The following is a 16,202-nucleotide window of genomic DNA, read 5'->3' on the forward strand; positions in this document are numbered from 1 at the left end:
GCTTCAATGTATTGCTCTCCACTGCCCCTCCCTGGAGGAGGATTCGATCTCTTGGTCCCTCGAACCAAGTGGGATTTTCTCTACCAAATCCCTATATCACGCACTAGTGGCTACCCCGGGTCCGACCGAAATGACCCTTCTCTAGGAGATTAAGCTTCCTATAAAGATCCGCATTTTTCTGTGGCAATGGGTGCGTGGCCGATTACCTTCGGGTATAGAAGTCAGAAAGCGGAATGGCCCCCAGGATGGGCTTTTCCCCCTGCGTAGCGTGCTAGAAGACTCCAAACCATATTTTCTTCTGATGCCCAGCGGCGATCTTCCTTTGGAGTTGCATCCGGGATGTGATTGGGGGAGATTGGTGCCATGACAATCTCCCCGATCTGTTCCAGGAGATCCTAAGCCGAGAGGCCAGGATGCGCCCTAGTCTGTGGGTAGTCGTGGGTGCGCTTGCCTGGACTGGGCTCAATAAATTCATGATTGAGCATGTAATTCCATCTCGTGCGACTGACTCAATCTACAAACTGTGTGGCTTCTTATAGCTCTGGAGACCGCTGAGCAAGCGGCATGATCGGGACTCCATCGACAGGATCACCTCTGCTCTTCATACCACTGCCGGATCCTTGGCACCACCGGTCCCTACTCCACCTCCCGAGCCGGATTAGGTAGCTTGTGATTCCTCTTTAGGGGTTTGTTTTGCTGTGTCCCCAGCTATCTCGTACCGTGCTGTACTTTTAGATTGTGTTTCCCTTGTGGCACCTTGTTTCCTCTTTCTTTGGCTGGAACCTTGAGGTGACCTTTGTTGTCGGATGTTGTTGTGGCGGTTGCTTTATAATCTAAAGCGGGGGAAACCCTTTTTCGTTAAATTGTGACTTGACTAATTATCAACTTTTTGAGAATTAGTAAATATGTTATCTATACTACTATTAAAAGAGCAAACAAAAATTCCCCTAAAGTCACACAACAAACTGTACACGAGATATTCAGAACCCTTCGATCAAATCAACTTAAACATATCCTACTGCCCATGTTATATCAATGGTCTGCTATCCAGATTAACAACTGAGATCAAATGTTCTGCCGAGCACACGCCACGGTCTGCCGAATAGAGCCCCGCGTCCCCCGCCCGCAACAAGCGGATCGATTCCACCAGCACTAATCGTTCCCCGCCTCCCTCTCCCTCCTATCCCATCCTCGCCGTCGCCGGGGTTGCTCTCCTCCCTCCAGCAGCATCGGCGGTGCGGGATGCAGCGGACTCGGCCTGCATCGGCGTTGCCGGTGTCCCTCTCCGCTGTCGAGCAGCGGCGGCAGTGCGGGACACAGCGGCTCGGCCGCAGTGATGGATTTCTCCGACGTGGCCGGCGGGCGCTCGCCTCGCTGCCCACGTCGTCCTCCTACTCCTCCTCAGTGGCACTCGTCAGTTCGGTGGAGCCAGCGGGCGCCGAGGGCATGCGGACGGAGGTGGCGCAGATCCGGGCGGTAACAACGACGGGCGCCCCACATCCCCTTCACGTGCCGCTGCCCAATCCTCCTCTGCCTCCATGGCCTGCAGCAAGGGATCCCAATCATATCCGTGGGTCATCGCATGGTCCACCGTCGTTGTTCCCTTGGCAAGCCGCCTGCACTTCCTCTTGGTCGCCGCAATCGTTGGGTCATCGGTTCATCTGTTCGTGCCTGGATTGTCACCGTTCATCTTTAATCATGTTTCTCTTTGATGATGTCCAGCTGCCGCAGTACCGGCAGCGAAGCTGAAGGCCCCGGTGCGGGAGGAAGCAGGTGGGTGCTCGGCGACATCGGCAACATCGTCCCTGCCCACGTCCTCGAGGGGTAAGAAAAACAGCGCAAGGATCGAATCCCAGTCCTGCTTTTCTTTCTTCCGTTCTTTTCCCTGAACTGAACCTGGTCTTGTTCGTTGCAATAGCAATATCCAGCTACCGACGGGGATCACTCCAATCACCAGGAGCTTCAGCGCTGAGCTCTGAAGAAGGCCTAGGCCGATCCATCCAAGGTGCGGACGCTCTGCGGTATACACCACCTACTCTCTTGTCTGTTGGAATTCGTGGCCTGTCACTCCTGTCGTCACAGTGTAGCCAAGTGATCAATTATCCTGAAATCTTTGCCCTATTGTACAAACCGTTCAAGCAGTCACAGAAGCCTCTTTATAAATTACATTAATCCCTAACGTTTGATCAAGAAAAATTGATACTGTTGGTGTCCATCTACCAGCACTGCTCATGACCATATCATGCAAATACAGGAGCGAGGGGAACCAACAGGGGTGGTGTCCTGTGTGCATCTCCTACAGCGTCCTGAATCCCTGCAGTACACCAGCTTTGCGCTCTACCTATAAGCTACATGTGCTTTCAAATTCGATCTCCTGTGTGGCTTAAGACTTTGAAATAAATTTTTATTAGATAAATCTCCAGCAGTTTTAGTTATGCTATCTATACAATTAGTAATTATTTAGGTGATAATTCTGAACAATGTTAGTGCTAGAGACTTATACATTATTTTCAACTAGCAGTTTCAGTTCTCCCTTCGCCAATTGATACAAATAATCTATGAATTATCAACTATTAGGCTAACTATGCACATATTAGATTCTTTGTTTCAGCTGTCTCCTGCTGCACTGATATATATTTACGTTTCAGATTATGTAGTCTTCTGCAGGTTATCAGATAAACTCTTCCAGAGATTGAGATCTAATCACAACTGCTTTGAGTCCTTTACCTTTTATTTTGCAAAATGCAATCAGAAGTAGTTGTCATCTCTAATGTTAATGAATAGATTCTCAGAAAAGGAAATTAATTGGAATGATCTACTCAGCATGTCCCATGACTTCAAAAGGAAGAATTTGACTAAATTGAGATGTTGATCTGCAGTGTAAAGATAGACAAAATCAAAGACTGGCCTATTGAAATTTTACTAATTGGAATGATTTTTTTTCTAATTTATGTGCATATTATGCATACAATGATGAGCTGTTCTGTTAGGATAATTTGAATTAGGGAGCCTTACTAAATAATGTATAAAAATGGTACTGAAGGAGGCTATGCAACTAGCAAGGTACTCTGTTTATAATCTGACTGATATTTCTTAAAAGATGTCTGGCTGTTGTGTTCTCTCAGACAATATAAAGCATGGTTCTATATGCTCTGCTAAATTTGCAACTTTCAATGCTTTGTGGGGCCTTTCCCATCAACTATAAGGATTTTACCTAAAGGTTCTTCTCTGATTTTTGTGTGTGTGTGACTCTAGCTATTTTACTTACTGGACGTCTATATCATGCATGTTTAGGGCCTTGTCTCTATATTTTTCATGTGAATCGCAGAGTAATATGTGAATAACATTTGCACTGGTGTAAGCTTGCACGTTTGCTACAGCAGGGTAGAGTTAGTGTAGCATCATTAGTTTCTTTTTTGATATACTAACAAGTTACCCCGTGCGAATTCTCAACTGTTTGGAGCCCTGTTGGCGCGCAAGATTACGAGGAGCGCCCTGTGCAATTCCTCGACTATTTGACACAGCGAGCGTCAAACGGGAGGGCTCCCAGGGGAGAGACACGGCGGCCAGGGGCATCTCCTTTGTTTATCCGCCGCTTCCCTTCATCACCGGTGAATAGCAATCACGGCACCGCATCATTCACTTGCCTACCATAGATTGACCGCCGATGCGGGCGCTCCGCTCCACTATTCCATCTCATGCTGTATATTTCCTCTCTTTATATCCAGATAAAGTATAGCATGTAAATATGTCTAAATTCAGAAATAACGGTTTCCCTTCTATCTTCACTTATACTGTTTTGGTTAGTAAAAATGTAACTAAATTCAGCGGATGGTGTTATTTGAAGCCAGATTATAGGATTATTCCTCTGGTGTTATTAATGTATTTGGATTAAAGTTATGAACATGATTCCTTTATATTATTCCTCTAGAATTTGGTATGATGTATAACCACCAGTTCAGTAGATGATTCCTTTATATTATTCCAAAGGCTTGGCAATGAATTTGGATTAAAGTTATGAACATGATTCACTGGAAATTGGAAGAAGGACGTCATGAATTTGTAAGTATAGGAAATTGTACTTTCTAGGTTTTTATGGTCTTGCTTCTAAATTCGATTTTATCTTGGGTGGATTTTCAAAGCAGGCATGGGTATTATCCTTTTTGCTTAGCATGCCTTCTTTATTGGTAAAGAAATACATTAGATATATCTGGATTTTTGTTGAGTAAATGAGTATGAGTGCAAATAAATTCTGACGCGAAGCAAAAACTTTGACGCTTAATAGCAGAAGATTGTCCAGTTAATCACGGAAAACCAAAACAAAAGGGCCAAGCCCACTCTAGAACAGCGTAATGCCACAAGAAACGCCAATCACACAAACACACACTAGCTAGGGAACTCGCTCCACCGAACAAGTCGCTCTTCCATGTCCGAAAGAAATCATGAGGCACTCTCCCGCGGCGATGAAGAGACAAGCATTCCACATGCATGTAGTAGTTGGAACCCACACAGCATGAGGTCCATGCCGTCGAAGTTGCAAAGCTCTCGGGGCCGCCGCCCCGACGTCCACTGGTTCAACACGCCTTGCGCCCTCAACCGGTAGGGTCATTGCCCCCACATGCCACTGCAGAGACGTGCATTGCACGTGCACGCTTACTAGTCTATATAAATACAACAACGCTGAAGACGTTGGGAATCAGTGAAGCTATACATGGCACAAGACCGAATATTTCCTTTTCCACATTATTTGTTTTACTTTTAAGATCGACATAAAATCAGATTTTTTAAGAAAAAACTTTGAATCTGCAACCAAATTTGCAAAAATTTGAACAAAAAACCACATCTAGAAAACCAACCGAATCGGTTGGAAACCACATAAATAAAAAAAGGGCAGTGATAGGCTTCATCTTCTTCTACAGGAGAAATCCCCTGTCTCTGCACCACGAGACTCCATCCTCTGTGTGCATCTCCGGCGAGGCAACGGTCGCCGGCCACTAGCAGCTAGCCGCTCGCACTCCGGCACTTCGCACCCTCTCCTCTGCCCCTTCGTTGCTTGTCAAAGAAACTCCAACCGCTCGTCAATTTTAGTTGTAGTCTGCCGTTGTTGCATCTCCGCCGTCGATTGGTTGCAACTCTTGTTGTCAAGCTCCATGGTTGCAGCACCCCGATGCGCCGTCGCTACCCCCTTGTTTCGACGCTCATTGCATGCGGTTGCGTGCGTGATGGCCAAGAATCAAAGCCATTGAATGGATTAGCAAAAAATGATCGCCGGTCATAGCAAAAAAGTAAGACGGTTGCAACAATTCGTCGTCGTCGCTGTCGCGGGTCGCGGCTCGGCCATGATGCATGTAACAAAATCCCTTGCCGGTAGTAGCAAAATCCAATGCTATTGCAGCAATTCATCTTTGCTGCCGTCACAGGTCGCAGCTCCGCCATGATGGATGTAGCAAAATCCCTTACCGGTAGTAGCAAAGTCTGAGGACAGTTGGAACAAGAAAAGCCACCACCGTAGTAGGTCGCCGCTCCACCGTGATGGATGTAGCAAATCTGTCATCGGTACTAGCAAAATTCGACGACAGTTGCAACTTCTGGCTCAGCTGGTTGCAGCTTCCAGGGATGGAGGTTGGCTCATTATAGTGGAGCTAGATGGATGGATGGAGCGGATTCCATGGCGGTGCTGCACGGTCGCATGGCCGGGCTCCGCGGCGTTGAGTCAAAAAAGGGAAGGAGGGTTCCTTGTGGTGCTGGTGCGGGGTCCTGCGTGTGTTCGTGCGAGAAGAGGGACGCATGAAGAAGACACCGCGGAAAGGAATAAGGCTGAGCCAGCAGGGAGTGCTACGTGGAGCCCACCAGGCATGTGTGGGTGCTGGGGGGATCCTTATCACATTCAACAATGCGAGTGCTCGGCCGGCCGGTTGGCTTGAAACATTTTCCATAAAAATAATACTCCCTCCGTCTAGGAGCATTAGGTATCTTAGAAGATGCACCGCAACCTAGGAGCGAAGAGATTGGGCTCGATAGAGAAAAAAAAAGCCGACTATCGGATTTGAACCGATGACCCTCGCAAGCAGAAGGTAAAATACGAGGTACTTTATTGCTTAGTCTAGCTTTTATGAAAGCTTTAACAATTTATTTGCGAACCCTTTTGTTTAATCTTAAAAAAAATTCTTTCAATTTCGATTAGATACTTTTTTCTTGGAAAAAAATTGAATCACAGAGGAAGCCAATCACATTATTCATTTCTTAACTAAAAACATGCTATTAATTAGAAGACCTCTTCAAATGGCAATAGTGTGCCGTAGAAATTGCATGCATTAGTCCTTCAATTAATAGATGAGGTCAAAGTAATATACACGCAACTAGTATTACTGTTTCACACCTTTATGATTTGGGATTATTTGATTTTTGCTAGATGTCTAATACATCGAGACGAAGGGAGTACTACATCAGGAGCTAGCGCTCTTGATCAATCCAAGGCTGAGATTGGTGCCTACTGTCCAGCCCAAGCGTGGATGTTAACGGTGACGGCAAGCTACTCAGTAACTTGAAACGGAGACCCTAGCATTGGGAACGAAGATAAAATCATTCTTGTTACCGGCGAGACATCAACCAATCGAACCGGTGTGAAGCAGCCGCGTGTGCCTTGTGCGATGTGCACTCTCTAGTTTCCACGCTGCCGGTCGTGGATTCCTCCCCCCACTCCCCCCTCCCACCCCCCCCCCCCCCTCCCTGCCTGGCGCTTTGGCGGTCGGTGGAGGGGAGGGGATTTCTGGTGCCCCGGCTCCAGCTGGTAGACTCGAAATCGGTTGGCTTCTAAACTCATTGTCATGCTTTCCAAGCTGTTAGATCATGCCTCTGTCACCACCACCCTCTGCTGAGTCTCTCACATCACAAACTAAGAGGATAGTTTACCATCAAAATAGAAGGAAAGTTAAGAAGGGTGCTCGACGGGCCAATAACCAATTCGTCCAGCTTTGCACACTAGCTGCCTATTCGGAACCTCTCTAGTCTCGTAACTCTGCTCCCCGCGAGGAGCTCGGTTTGGGCCGCTACGCGCGATTGTGCTGGTCCTCCCTCCGCTCCAGGAGCTGCAGTTGTGGAGCGGAGAGGATCCGAACAGGGCTTAGGTTCCACATGATTGAAGGAAGCGTGCTCATTCTTGCTTCAATGCTGATTCCACGAGGTCTCCCCTAATTCCCGGGTGCCTCCTTTTCCTATACATATATGACTGATGTACGGTACTTGTGCAATCCCATGCGATAGTGGTACGCAACTTATTGGACGCTTGTACACTAGCCCTTATAAATCCTTTTTATTTCAGTTTCTAGCTAAATTGTGAAGTGCATATATGTGTGAACTATATATAGCAACGCACACTCTGGGGCCCCTAAAAAACGCATACTCCGGGGTTACGGTGCAAAGGGCTAGTTCAGACTATTGTATTTAGTATAGCTAGCTTGGGCCACAGTTGGTTGGCTTCAATACATGTTGTTAGTCAAGCCAGAGTTGGCCATGTCAAATAAAGTAGAAGATTATGGTTCCATATCTTTCAAACTTAAATTTGCCAGAAGATCTTAACAAATAACATATGTTGATTTGACATTACTGTTAGCTTTCAATTGTACACTATGTTAGCAATGTGGCATAAAACCATAACTTAACCAAATTGTGGTCGGTTCATCATCCAAGCATCCCACTATGAAATACCCAGTTTTGGAAAAATGAAAAGTGTGAGACACCAAAATAAGTAATAGAAGAGACCGTTTATACCTTGTAATCAGTTTCAAAAATTATACAATTTCTTTATCAATGTTGATTTTTAAATGAGAAATTTAAGAAATTATTTTTCGAGTAGTCAGAGGGTCCTCACCTAGAAATTTCCAATCTTTTTTTTTACTATAAAGCCTACTGAATCTCATCTCATTCTAGCATGTACTACAAGCGATTGACTTAAAGAATACAACAAATGGTTGTGGGTTATCTTTGTACCCCGTGACTACAACCTACTCCCACGCAGTTCACCCTCTCCTTAATCATTGCAAATTTTCTCAGTGGACTAGCTTAGGACCAAGTACCTATGAAAGAGTCACATGTTTATTCTATTATTTTCCCAAGAGCACATGACAATCCTTGACTTGAACCAGAGGCCTTGGTCATGAAGTAGACCACTACGGATTTGTGGCAGAAGATTGTTTCGAGAAGCTTAGCAATTGGAAAAGAAAGCTAATGTCCTATGGGAACACTATAGAAAACAGGGCTTTCGTTCGGGCATGGCAAGCCCATTAGTCCCGGTTCAGTCACGAACCAGGACCCATGGGGGCATTCGTCCCGGTTCGTGAGCCCAGGGGGCCGGCCGGGGCCTCGTGGGCATTGGTCCCGGTTCGTATGGAACCATTTGTCCCAGTTCGAGGCACGAACCGAGACTAATGGGCCTCGCTCCTGGCCCACAACCATTGGTCCCGGTTCTTGGCATGAACCGGGACAGAAGGCCCGGATTTAGTACCTGTTCTAGCCACGAACCGGGACAAATGAGCTGCCTATATATACCCCATCGCCGCAGCAGAGCACTCCAGAGTGCTCTATTTTTTCTGGCCGTCGAGGGAAGGGCATTTGGGTGCTCTAGCTCACCTCCTATGCACATGAGGTGTTCGATGAAATGTCTAAGCCACACTAGTTAATCTTTTTCCTCTCTAAACTCGACCTCCGAGCTCCATTTCCCCCGAGATTTGTCTAGGTTTAGCGGCCCGTCACGCCCCGTCCCCGTCTTCACCGCCGTCGATCGCCTGCGCCGATCTCGTCGCCAGCACCATCGTGGTGAGCCTCTTGTTCTTATCTTCTTTCTGAAAGAAAAAAAAAATTCTTACTTCAGATAGATACTTGTCTAATTTTGTTACTTTTATTATTCCTTCTTATTATATAGTGCGATGGTTTTGGTATCCGCCCCCGTTGGCCCTCGTCCTGTCTATGATTCAGATGTGGTATATATATTATCTTTTTATAACTATTTGGTTCATTTATTGTTTATGACAATTATGCCGACCAACGTGACATAGATTTTATTTATCTAGGAGGTGGTTGAACCGGAAATTCCAACCGACCCTATTGTCTAGAGGTTAAATTTAGTTGAAGAAGAAAACAATTACTTGAAGGAAAAAATAATAAAAATTGAGGAGGAGAAGATGATATTGGAGTTGCATGTTGCGGATGTCGTCGATGATCATAAGATCAAGATGGATGCAATGCGCTTGAAGATTAGAAAGATTAGAAAATATGCCATTCATACCGAGGCTTGGTATCATTATGCCGTTGGATCAATTGTTACTTTGGCTGCGATTATGATCACATTTGTTTTCGCATTGAAATGTTTTACATAGTTTCAATGTATGGTTTAATTAATTAGATGCTCTGGAGAGCTATATGTTGTTAGATGAGAACTATGTATGTACTTTGGTTTTAATGTGATGATGAACTTCTATTAATTTGGTCACTTAATTATCTATTCATGATGTTCTGTAATGGTTTTTGACACACTTAATTATATATAATGTACGCAGATGAACCGACAATGGATGTACGGTGACAGACACACCTCTGAGTACATTAAGGGCGTGCATGATTTTCTCGAAGTGGCTGAGGCAAACAAGCAGAATGGTTTTATGTGTTGTCCATGCCCTACATGTGGGAATACGAAGTCTTACTCTGACTGGAAAATCCTTCACACCCACCTGCTTTACAAGGGTTTCATGCCACACTATAATGTTTGGACGAGGCACGGAGAAATAGGGGTTATGATGGAAGACGGCGAAGAAGAAGAGGATGATGACAACTATGTGCCCCCTGAATATGGTGATGCTGCAACGGGGGAAGCTGCTGAAGATCAAGAGGAACCAGACGATGTGCCCAATGATGCTGCAACGGGGGAAGCTGCTGAAGATCAAGAGAAACCAGTGCCCGATGATGATGATCTCCGCCGGGTCATTGCCGATGCAAGGACGCAATGCGAAAGTCAAAAGGAGAAGCTGAAGCTCGATCGCATGTTAGAGGATCACAAAAGGGTTGTACCCCAATTGCGAAGATGGCAACACAAAACTCGGTACCGTACTGGAATTGCTGCAGTGGAAGGCATAGAATGCTGTGCCCGACAAAGGATTTGAGAAACTATTGAAAATATTGAAGAAGAAGCTTCCAAAGGATAACGAATTGCCCGACAGTACATACGCAACAAAGAAGGTCGTATGCCCTCTAGGATTGGAGGTGCAGAAGATACATGCATGCCCTAATGACTGCATCCTCTACCGCGGTGCGTACAAGGATCTGAACGCATGCCCGGTATGCGGTGCATTGCGGTATAAGATCAGACGAGATGACCCTGGTGATGTTGACGGCGAGCCCCCCAGGAAGAGGGTTCCTGCGAAGGTGATGTGGTATGCTCCTATAATACCACGGTTGAAACGTCTGTTCAGAAACGAAGAGCATGCCAAGTTGATGCGATGGCACAGTGAGGACCGTAAGAAAGACGGGAAGTTGAGAGCACCCGCTGACGGGTCGCAGTGGAGAAAAATCGAGAGAAAGTACTGGGCTGAGTTTGCAGCTGACCCAAGGAACGTATGGTTTGGTTTAAGCGCGGATGGCATTAATCCTTTCGGGGAGCAGAGCAGCAATCACAACACCTGGCCCGTGACTCTATGTATGTATAACCTTCCTCCTTGGATGTGCATGAAGCGGAAGTTCATTATGATGCCAGTTCTCATCCAAGGCCCTAAGCAACCCGACAACGACATTGATGTGTACCTAAGGCCATTAGTTGAAGAACTTTTACAGCTGTGGAATGGAAACGGTGTACATACGTGGGATGAGCACAAACAGGAGGAATTTAACCTGCACGCGTTGCTGTTTGTAACCATCAACGATTGGCCCGCTCTCAGTAATCTTTCAGGACAGACAAACAAGGGATACCACGCATGCACGCACTGTTTAGATGACACTGAAAGTAGATACCTGGACAAATGCAGGAAGAATGTGTACCTGGGCCATCGTAGATTTCTTCCGACCAACCATCAATGTCGAAAGAAAGGCAAGCATTTCAAAGGCGAGGCAAATCACCGGAAGAAGCCCGCCATGCGTACCGGTGATCACGTACTTGCTATGGTCAATGATTTACACGTAATCTTTGGAAAGGGTGCCGGCGGACTAGCTGTTCCGAATGACGCTGAGGGACACGCACCCATGTGGAAGAAGAAACCTATATTTTGGGACCTACCCTACTGCAAAGACCTGGAGGTCCGCTCTTCAATCGACGTGATGCACGTGACGAAGAACCTTTGCGTGAACCTGCTAGGCTTCTTGGGCGTGTATGGGAAGACAAAAGATACACCTGAGGCACAGGAGGACCTGCAACGTTTGCACGAAAAAGACGGCATGCCTCCGAAGCAGTATGAAGGTCCTGCCAGCTACGCTCTTACGAAAGAAGAGGAAAGAAATCTTCTTTGAATGCCTTCTCAGTATGAAGGGCCCGACTGGCTTCTCTTCGAATATAAAGGGAATAATAAATATGCCAGAGAAAAAGTTTCAGAACCTAAAGTCTCATGACTGCCACGTGATTATGACGCAACTGCTTCCGGTTGCATTGAGGGGGCTTCTACCGGAAAACGTCCGATTAGCCATTGTGAAGCTATGTGCATTCCTCAATGCAATCTCTCAGAAGGTGATCGATCCAGAAATCATACCAAGGCTAAGGAGTGATGTGGCGCAATGTCTTGTCAGTTTCGAGCTGGTGTTCCCACCATCCTTCTTCAATATCATGACACACGTCCTAGTTCATCTAGTCGACAAGATTGTCATTCTGGGGCCCGTATTTCTACACAATATGTTCCCCTTTGAGAGGTTCATGGGAGTCCTAAAGAAATATGTCCGTAACCGCGCTAGGCCAGAAGGAAGCATCTCCATGGGCCATGAAACAGAGGATGTCATTGGGTTTTGTGTTGACTTCATTCCTGGCCTTAAGAAGATAGGTCTCCCTAAATCGCGGTATGAGGGGAGACTGACTGGAAAAGGCACGCTAGAAGCGGACTCAATAATATGCAGGGACGGGCATTCTTGGTCTCCAGCACACTACACAGTTCTACAGAACTCTACCTTGGTGACCCCGTATGTCGATGAACACAAGAACAGTCTGCGCTCCAAACACCCGGAGCAGTGTGACGACTGGATTACATGTGAACACATCAGGACTTTCAGCAGTTGGTTGGAAACACGTCTCAGAGGTGACACCACTGTTTGTGATGAGTTGTACTCGTTGTCCAGGGGACCATCTTCGACTGTATTGACTTACAAAAGAATACGAGATAAATGGGAATACATTTTACACGATCGCCCAAGATCAAAAGAGTACCAACCAAAACAGCGGTGTCCGCTTTGATGCAGCAACCGAGAGGGGAAATGACACATATTATGGTTACATAATGGACATATGGGAACTTGACTACGGACATGATTTTAAGGTCCCTTTGTTTAAGTGCAAATGGGTCAATCTGTCAGGACACTACTAGGAAAAGGCCTACTAATGGCGCACCTAATTTGGCCATTAATGGCGCATTAGTGGTGCGCCATTAGTACCACGCCATTAGTATATTTTACTAATGGCGCACCACTGGTGCGTCATTAGTATCTGGTATACTAATGGCGCACCCCAGATGCGCCATTAGTATATACAACAGTGCGCCATTAGTATGCCTCCCAGGGGGCCATCTATACCCAGGTGCTTTGGCATACTAATGGCGCACAACAACAGGGTGCGCCATTAGTAACTTCGGCATACTAATGGCGCACTGTTTAGTGATGCGCCATTAGTATCCTTTGGCATACTAATGGCGCACTACGATGTGATGCGCCATTAGTATGAATATTAGGTTTTTTTATTTTTTATTTTTCTGTTTTTTGCACAGGTTACAAAATGTATAATTGGACAAAATATAGACAGCACACATCAACAACAGATTCATCGAATACAATAGAAGATTAGTCTCTGAATACAATTCATCATTTTAGTCTTCGAATACAATTCATCATATTAGTCTCCGAATTGAAAAGACCGAACAAAGATAGAACATTATATTACAAGTCTCGAGACCGCGAGTTTGTCTTCACATTACAAGTCGATATCGATCATCTAAACTACCATCACATAGAAGAGAGCTGCGGTCATCACGATGAGCATCATCACGATGAAACTCGTCTTCATCCGGTTCCTCGAACGCTCCCTCCCCTCTCCCGCTAGATAGCGGGCGTATCTAGATTCGGCCTCGGCCCTAGTGGCGTACCCTTTGTAACTGTTACCGCTGAATCGGTGAACCTGTCTCCGACACTCCTCCCAGTCGTCGTAGACTCCGGAAACCTTACCCTTGTACACGACATGCCACGGCATGGCTATGCAGTAGCCAAACAAAACGTTAGTACCAATTCACAGACAATACGTAAGCAATATATAAGTATGCAGTAGAACGATCGGAAGAGAAAAGCAAGACATTAATAGCATCGATTACATCTAAGTTGAACGACTCTCGAAACCAAAGAGACATACTACAAGTTCATTAAAGTTTAATTACAACATGAGCCAATCGATGTTTCAGAACTAGACACAGCATCACTGCTTTCGACTCGACTCAAGGGACCGGAGCGTGGATGAAGCCGCCGTCTATCGTGGGAGTCATGAAACAACGGGCGTTGTCAGCCTGCATTTGTAGGATTGTGTCGATGTCACTGTTGGACGGTTGATTTCTGAGGTAGAACTGCCCCGAGGTACGAAGGACATCTTGATGGATGATTCCCGCAAACTCCGACTGGATGCGAAAGAATTCTTGTCTGATGTCCGCGTCCTGGATTGTCGACACGCTCGCGGCCCAATCTTTGAGTCTACTCGGTAGCAGAAGTTGATGATGGTCCTGTACGATCGCCCGCATGTGATGGATGGCGTAGTAGGCACCCTTCTGACCACCAGGCGGCTGCTTGACGCAGCAGAACGTCGTATTGTGGGAGAACACGTGCTTGCCGTACTTACGAATAGGCCTGGTGAAGGTGCCTCCAGATTTGACGTAGCCGGGGAGAACATCATCAAGAACCTTCTTGACATTTGTGTAGTCTATGTTCGACTGACGGTCCGGGTCGAAATACGTGGCCATGGAATATTTGGGGCTTAGGAGGATGAGCGTGCAATTTGTGTCACTGCAGAAAACACGGAATGTTAAAAGAAAAACGATCGAAATCTAAGAATTCATATGTTACGGGGCGGTTGAGGGGAGGACTTACTCGGGAAAGTAAGGCACGAGGAAGTTATCCTTATCTTGGTTTGCCAGAATGACGCCTTCGAGGTAAGAACTCGCGACTTGCCGGTCCCCAGCGCTGCCCAAGATCTTGGCACGCATGTAGAAGGGGTCGACTATCACGATGTCCGGGGTCTTGTCGCGAATGATCCGCATCTCCATACTCAGCGAAAATAGCCGAACGAAGGTGTAGTGCAGCGGATGAAGGTTCAACATAGCGTGGATGTCATCAAACCGCAGGACGATCGTACCCCCGATGGAGTTATCCACAAAGCCCTTGCCCTCTGGCACCTTGGCCGCGAAAACCGGGTATGCCACATCCTTCTCTCCGAGACGCCGCTTCTCCAAAGAAAGAACACTGTCATGCAGACTCCGCATAGCACCGGTTGCAGCATCGAGCATATTTCTCGGTAGCATCGGCCTACCCGCCACATGCACCCTCCTCGAGATATCCTCAGTTGAAGGTGGCCCGTCCTGAGCACGGATCGTACTCGGTGCCGGCTGGCCCGCACCCTTGTTAGTCTTTCTTTTGCGTGCCTTCTTCTTCTCCTGTAATGGGACCGAGTTCTGCTCACAGACCGCCTTCTTGAGTGTGTTGGGGCTGATCATATTTCGCACCTCGCCTATCTGAGGCTCGGTGAAGTCGGCAGCTGGGGGCGTCTCCTGAGAGCTGAACTGTAGACGACGCCTGTTGCAACTTGGCTTCTCCGCGGTACCAGCTAGATCGCACACGTCTTTTGTTGGGTTGGGTTCTTGAGAAGGAGGCCCCATGAAGTCGCCACCGTACCCATGATCGGCAAAGTACTGATCGACGTTGGCAAATGTATCGTCGTCGTCGTCGTTCTGATCCTGTGCCATATGCATGTTTGGATCCAGTGGCATAGGGATGTCCGGCACCGTTGCGGCGGTCTTGCCATGGGGCCGACTTGGCGCCGGCACGACTGGCGGTGTTGTCTTTGGGGTGGTGTCCCCCGCCCCCAAACGAATCTGGCTCTTCGGCCAAAGCAGGGGCCAGCTCAGGCAGGCGCTGAGGGTCATCACGTCATCATCGTCGGCCCCGATGGGTCGAATCGGAGGTAACAACTCGTCGCAGCCTGGCAGCACCCGAACCAGTTGAACCCTAAACAAGTTGGGTGGCATCTGGGTACCGTGGAACAAGGGGTTGCCCGGTTGAACGATTTTGCCCTTGGCGACATCGACCAACTCGTTGTTCACGAAGTGCAGGAGAGTGCACGGAACGTCGGCGGCGCCCTGCGAAAACATGTAGGGCGTTAGGGATGCCCAGTCAAAGGCAAGGAGATGAAGTCCTCGGCCGAGAGAGGCTTAATTAGTTACCGTGATGATGGCGTCGAGCTCGGCTAATGTCGAGGCACCGCCAACGGCGGGCGTGCAGTTGACGGAGGGGCCGCTTGCTGCAGAGGTGCCGGCCGGCGTACACCCGGGTGCATTAAGCTCCCGTGCCGGCGTCGGAGACACCAATGCCGCCTCCGCCGGAGACACCAATGGCCCCGCCATCGCGTTCTGCGAGTTGCTGGCCGTGAAGCTAGGAATCGGGGGCGGCCCCTGTTGGCTGCCCGCAATCCACGCACTAATCCCCTGGATCAAGGTAGGCACAATGGCGGTGATCGTCGCTCCGAGTTGTTGTTGCACTTGCTCTTGGAAAATCTCCGGAATCCGCGCCACCTGTGCCCTGAGTTCTTGAACCTCGCGCGCCTGGCTTTCCGAGCTGGTCTTTTTCTCCTTTCGCCCACCAGTGTTATAGTATGACGACCATTTTGTCGACAAGCCTTTGCCGGCCACACGACCAGCTGACGTCGGCTTACTGAGCTTATCCTTGTTCTTCATTACATTCAACGCCCTATTTAGAGTGGTGTCCCAAGGGTT

The 16,202-nt window shown here is 47.5% G+C and overlaps 1 protein-coding gene across 4 annotated transcripts; it reads left to right on the forward strand.

The window, feature by feature from the left end:
* The first annotated feature begins 1,099 nt into the window (after window positions 1–1,099).
* On the forward strand, window positions 1,100–3,900 carry LOC109757139 (uncharacterized). 4 transcript variants are annotated; one of them, XM_020315976.4, is made up of 4 exons: window positions 1,100–1,607; window positions 1,723–1,824; window positions 1,919–2,005; window positions 3,464–3,900. In XM_020315976.4, the coding sequence occupies exons 1-3, from the start codon at window positions 1,243–1,245 to the stop codon at window positions 1,977–1,979; spliced, it is 528 nt and encodes a 175-aa protein (XP_020171565.3). In that variant the 5' UTR covers window positions 1,100–1,242; the 3' UTR covers window positions 1,980–2,005; window positions 3,464–3,900. The 4 variants fall into 4 exon arrangements, with proteins under 4 accessions (XP_020171565.3, XP_020171563.3, XP_020171564.3 ...); XM_020315974.4 differs by having other exon boundaries at window positions 1,101–1,607; window positions 1,919–2,021; window positions 2,255–3,900; XM_020315975.4 differs by having other exon boundaries at window positions 1,101–1,607; window positions 2,255–3,900.
* The last annotated feature ends 12,302 nt before the right edge of the window (window positions 3,901–16,202 follow it).

The sequence above is a fragment of the Aegilops tauschii genome, chromosome 3 (genome assembly GCF_002575655.3).
Source record: "Aegilops tauschii subsp. strangulata cultivar AL8/78 chromosome 3, Aet v6.0, whole genome shotgun sequence".
NCBI classification, from domain to species: Eukaryota; Viridiplantae; Streptophyta; class Magnoliopsida; order Poales; family Poaceae; genus Aegilops; species Aegilops tauschii.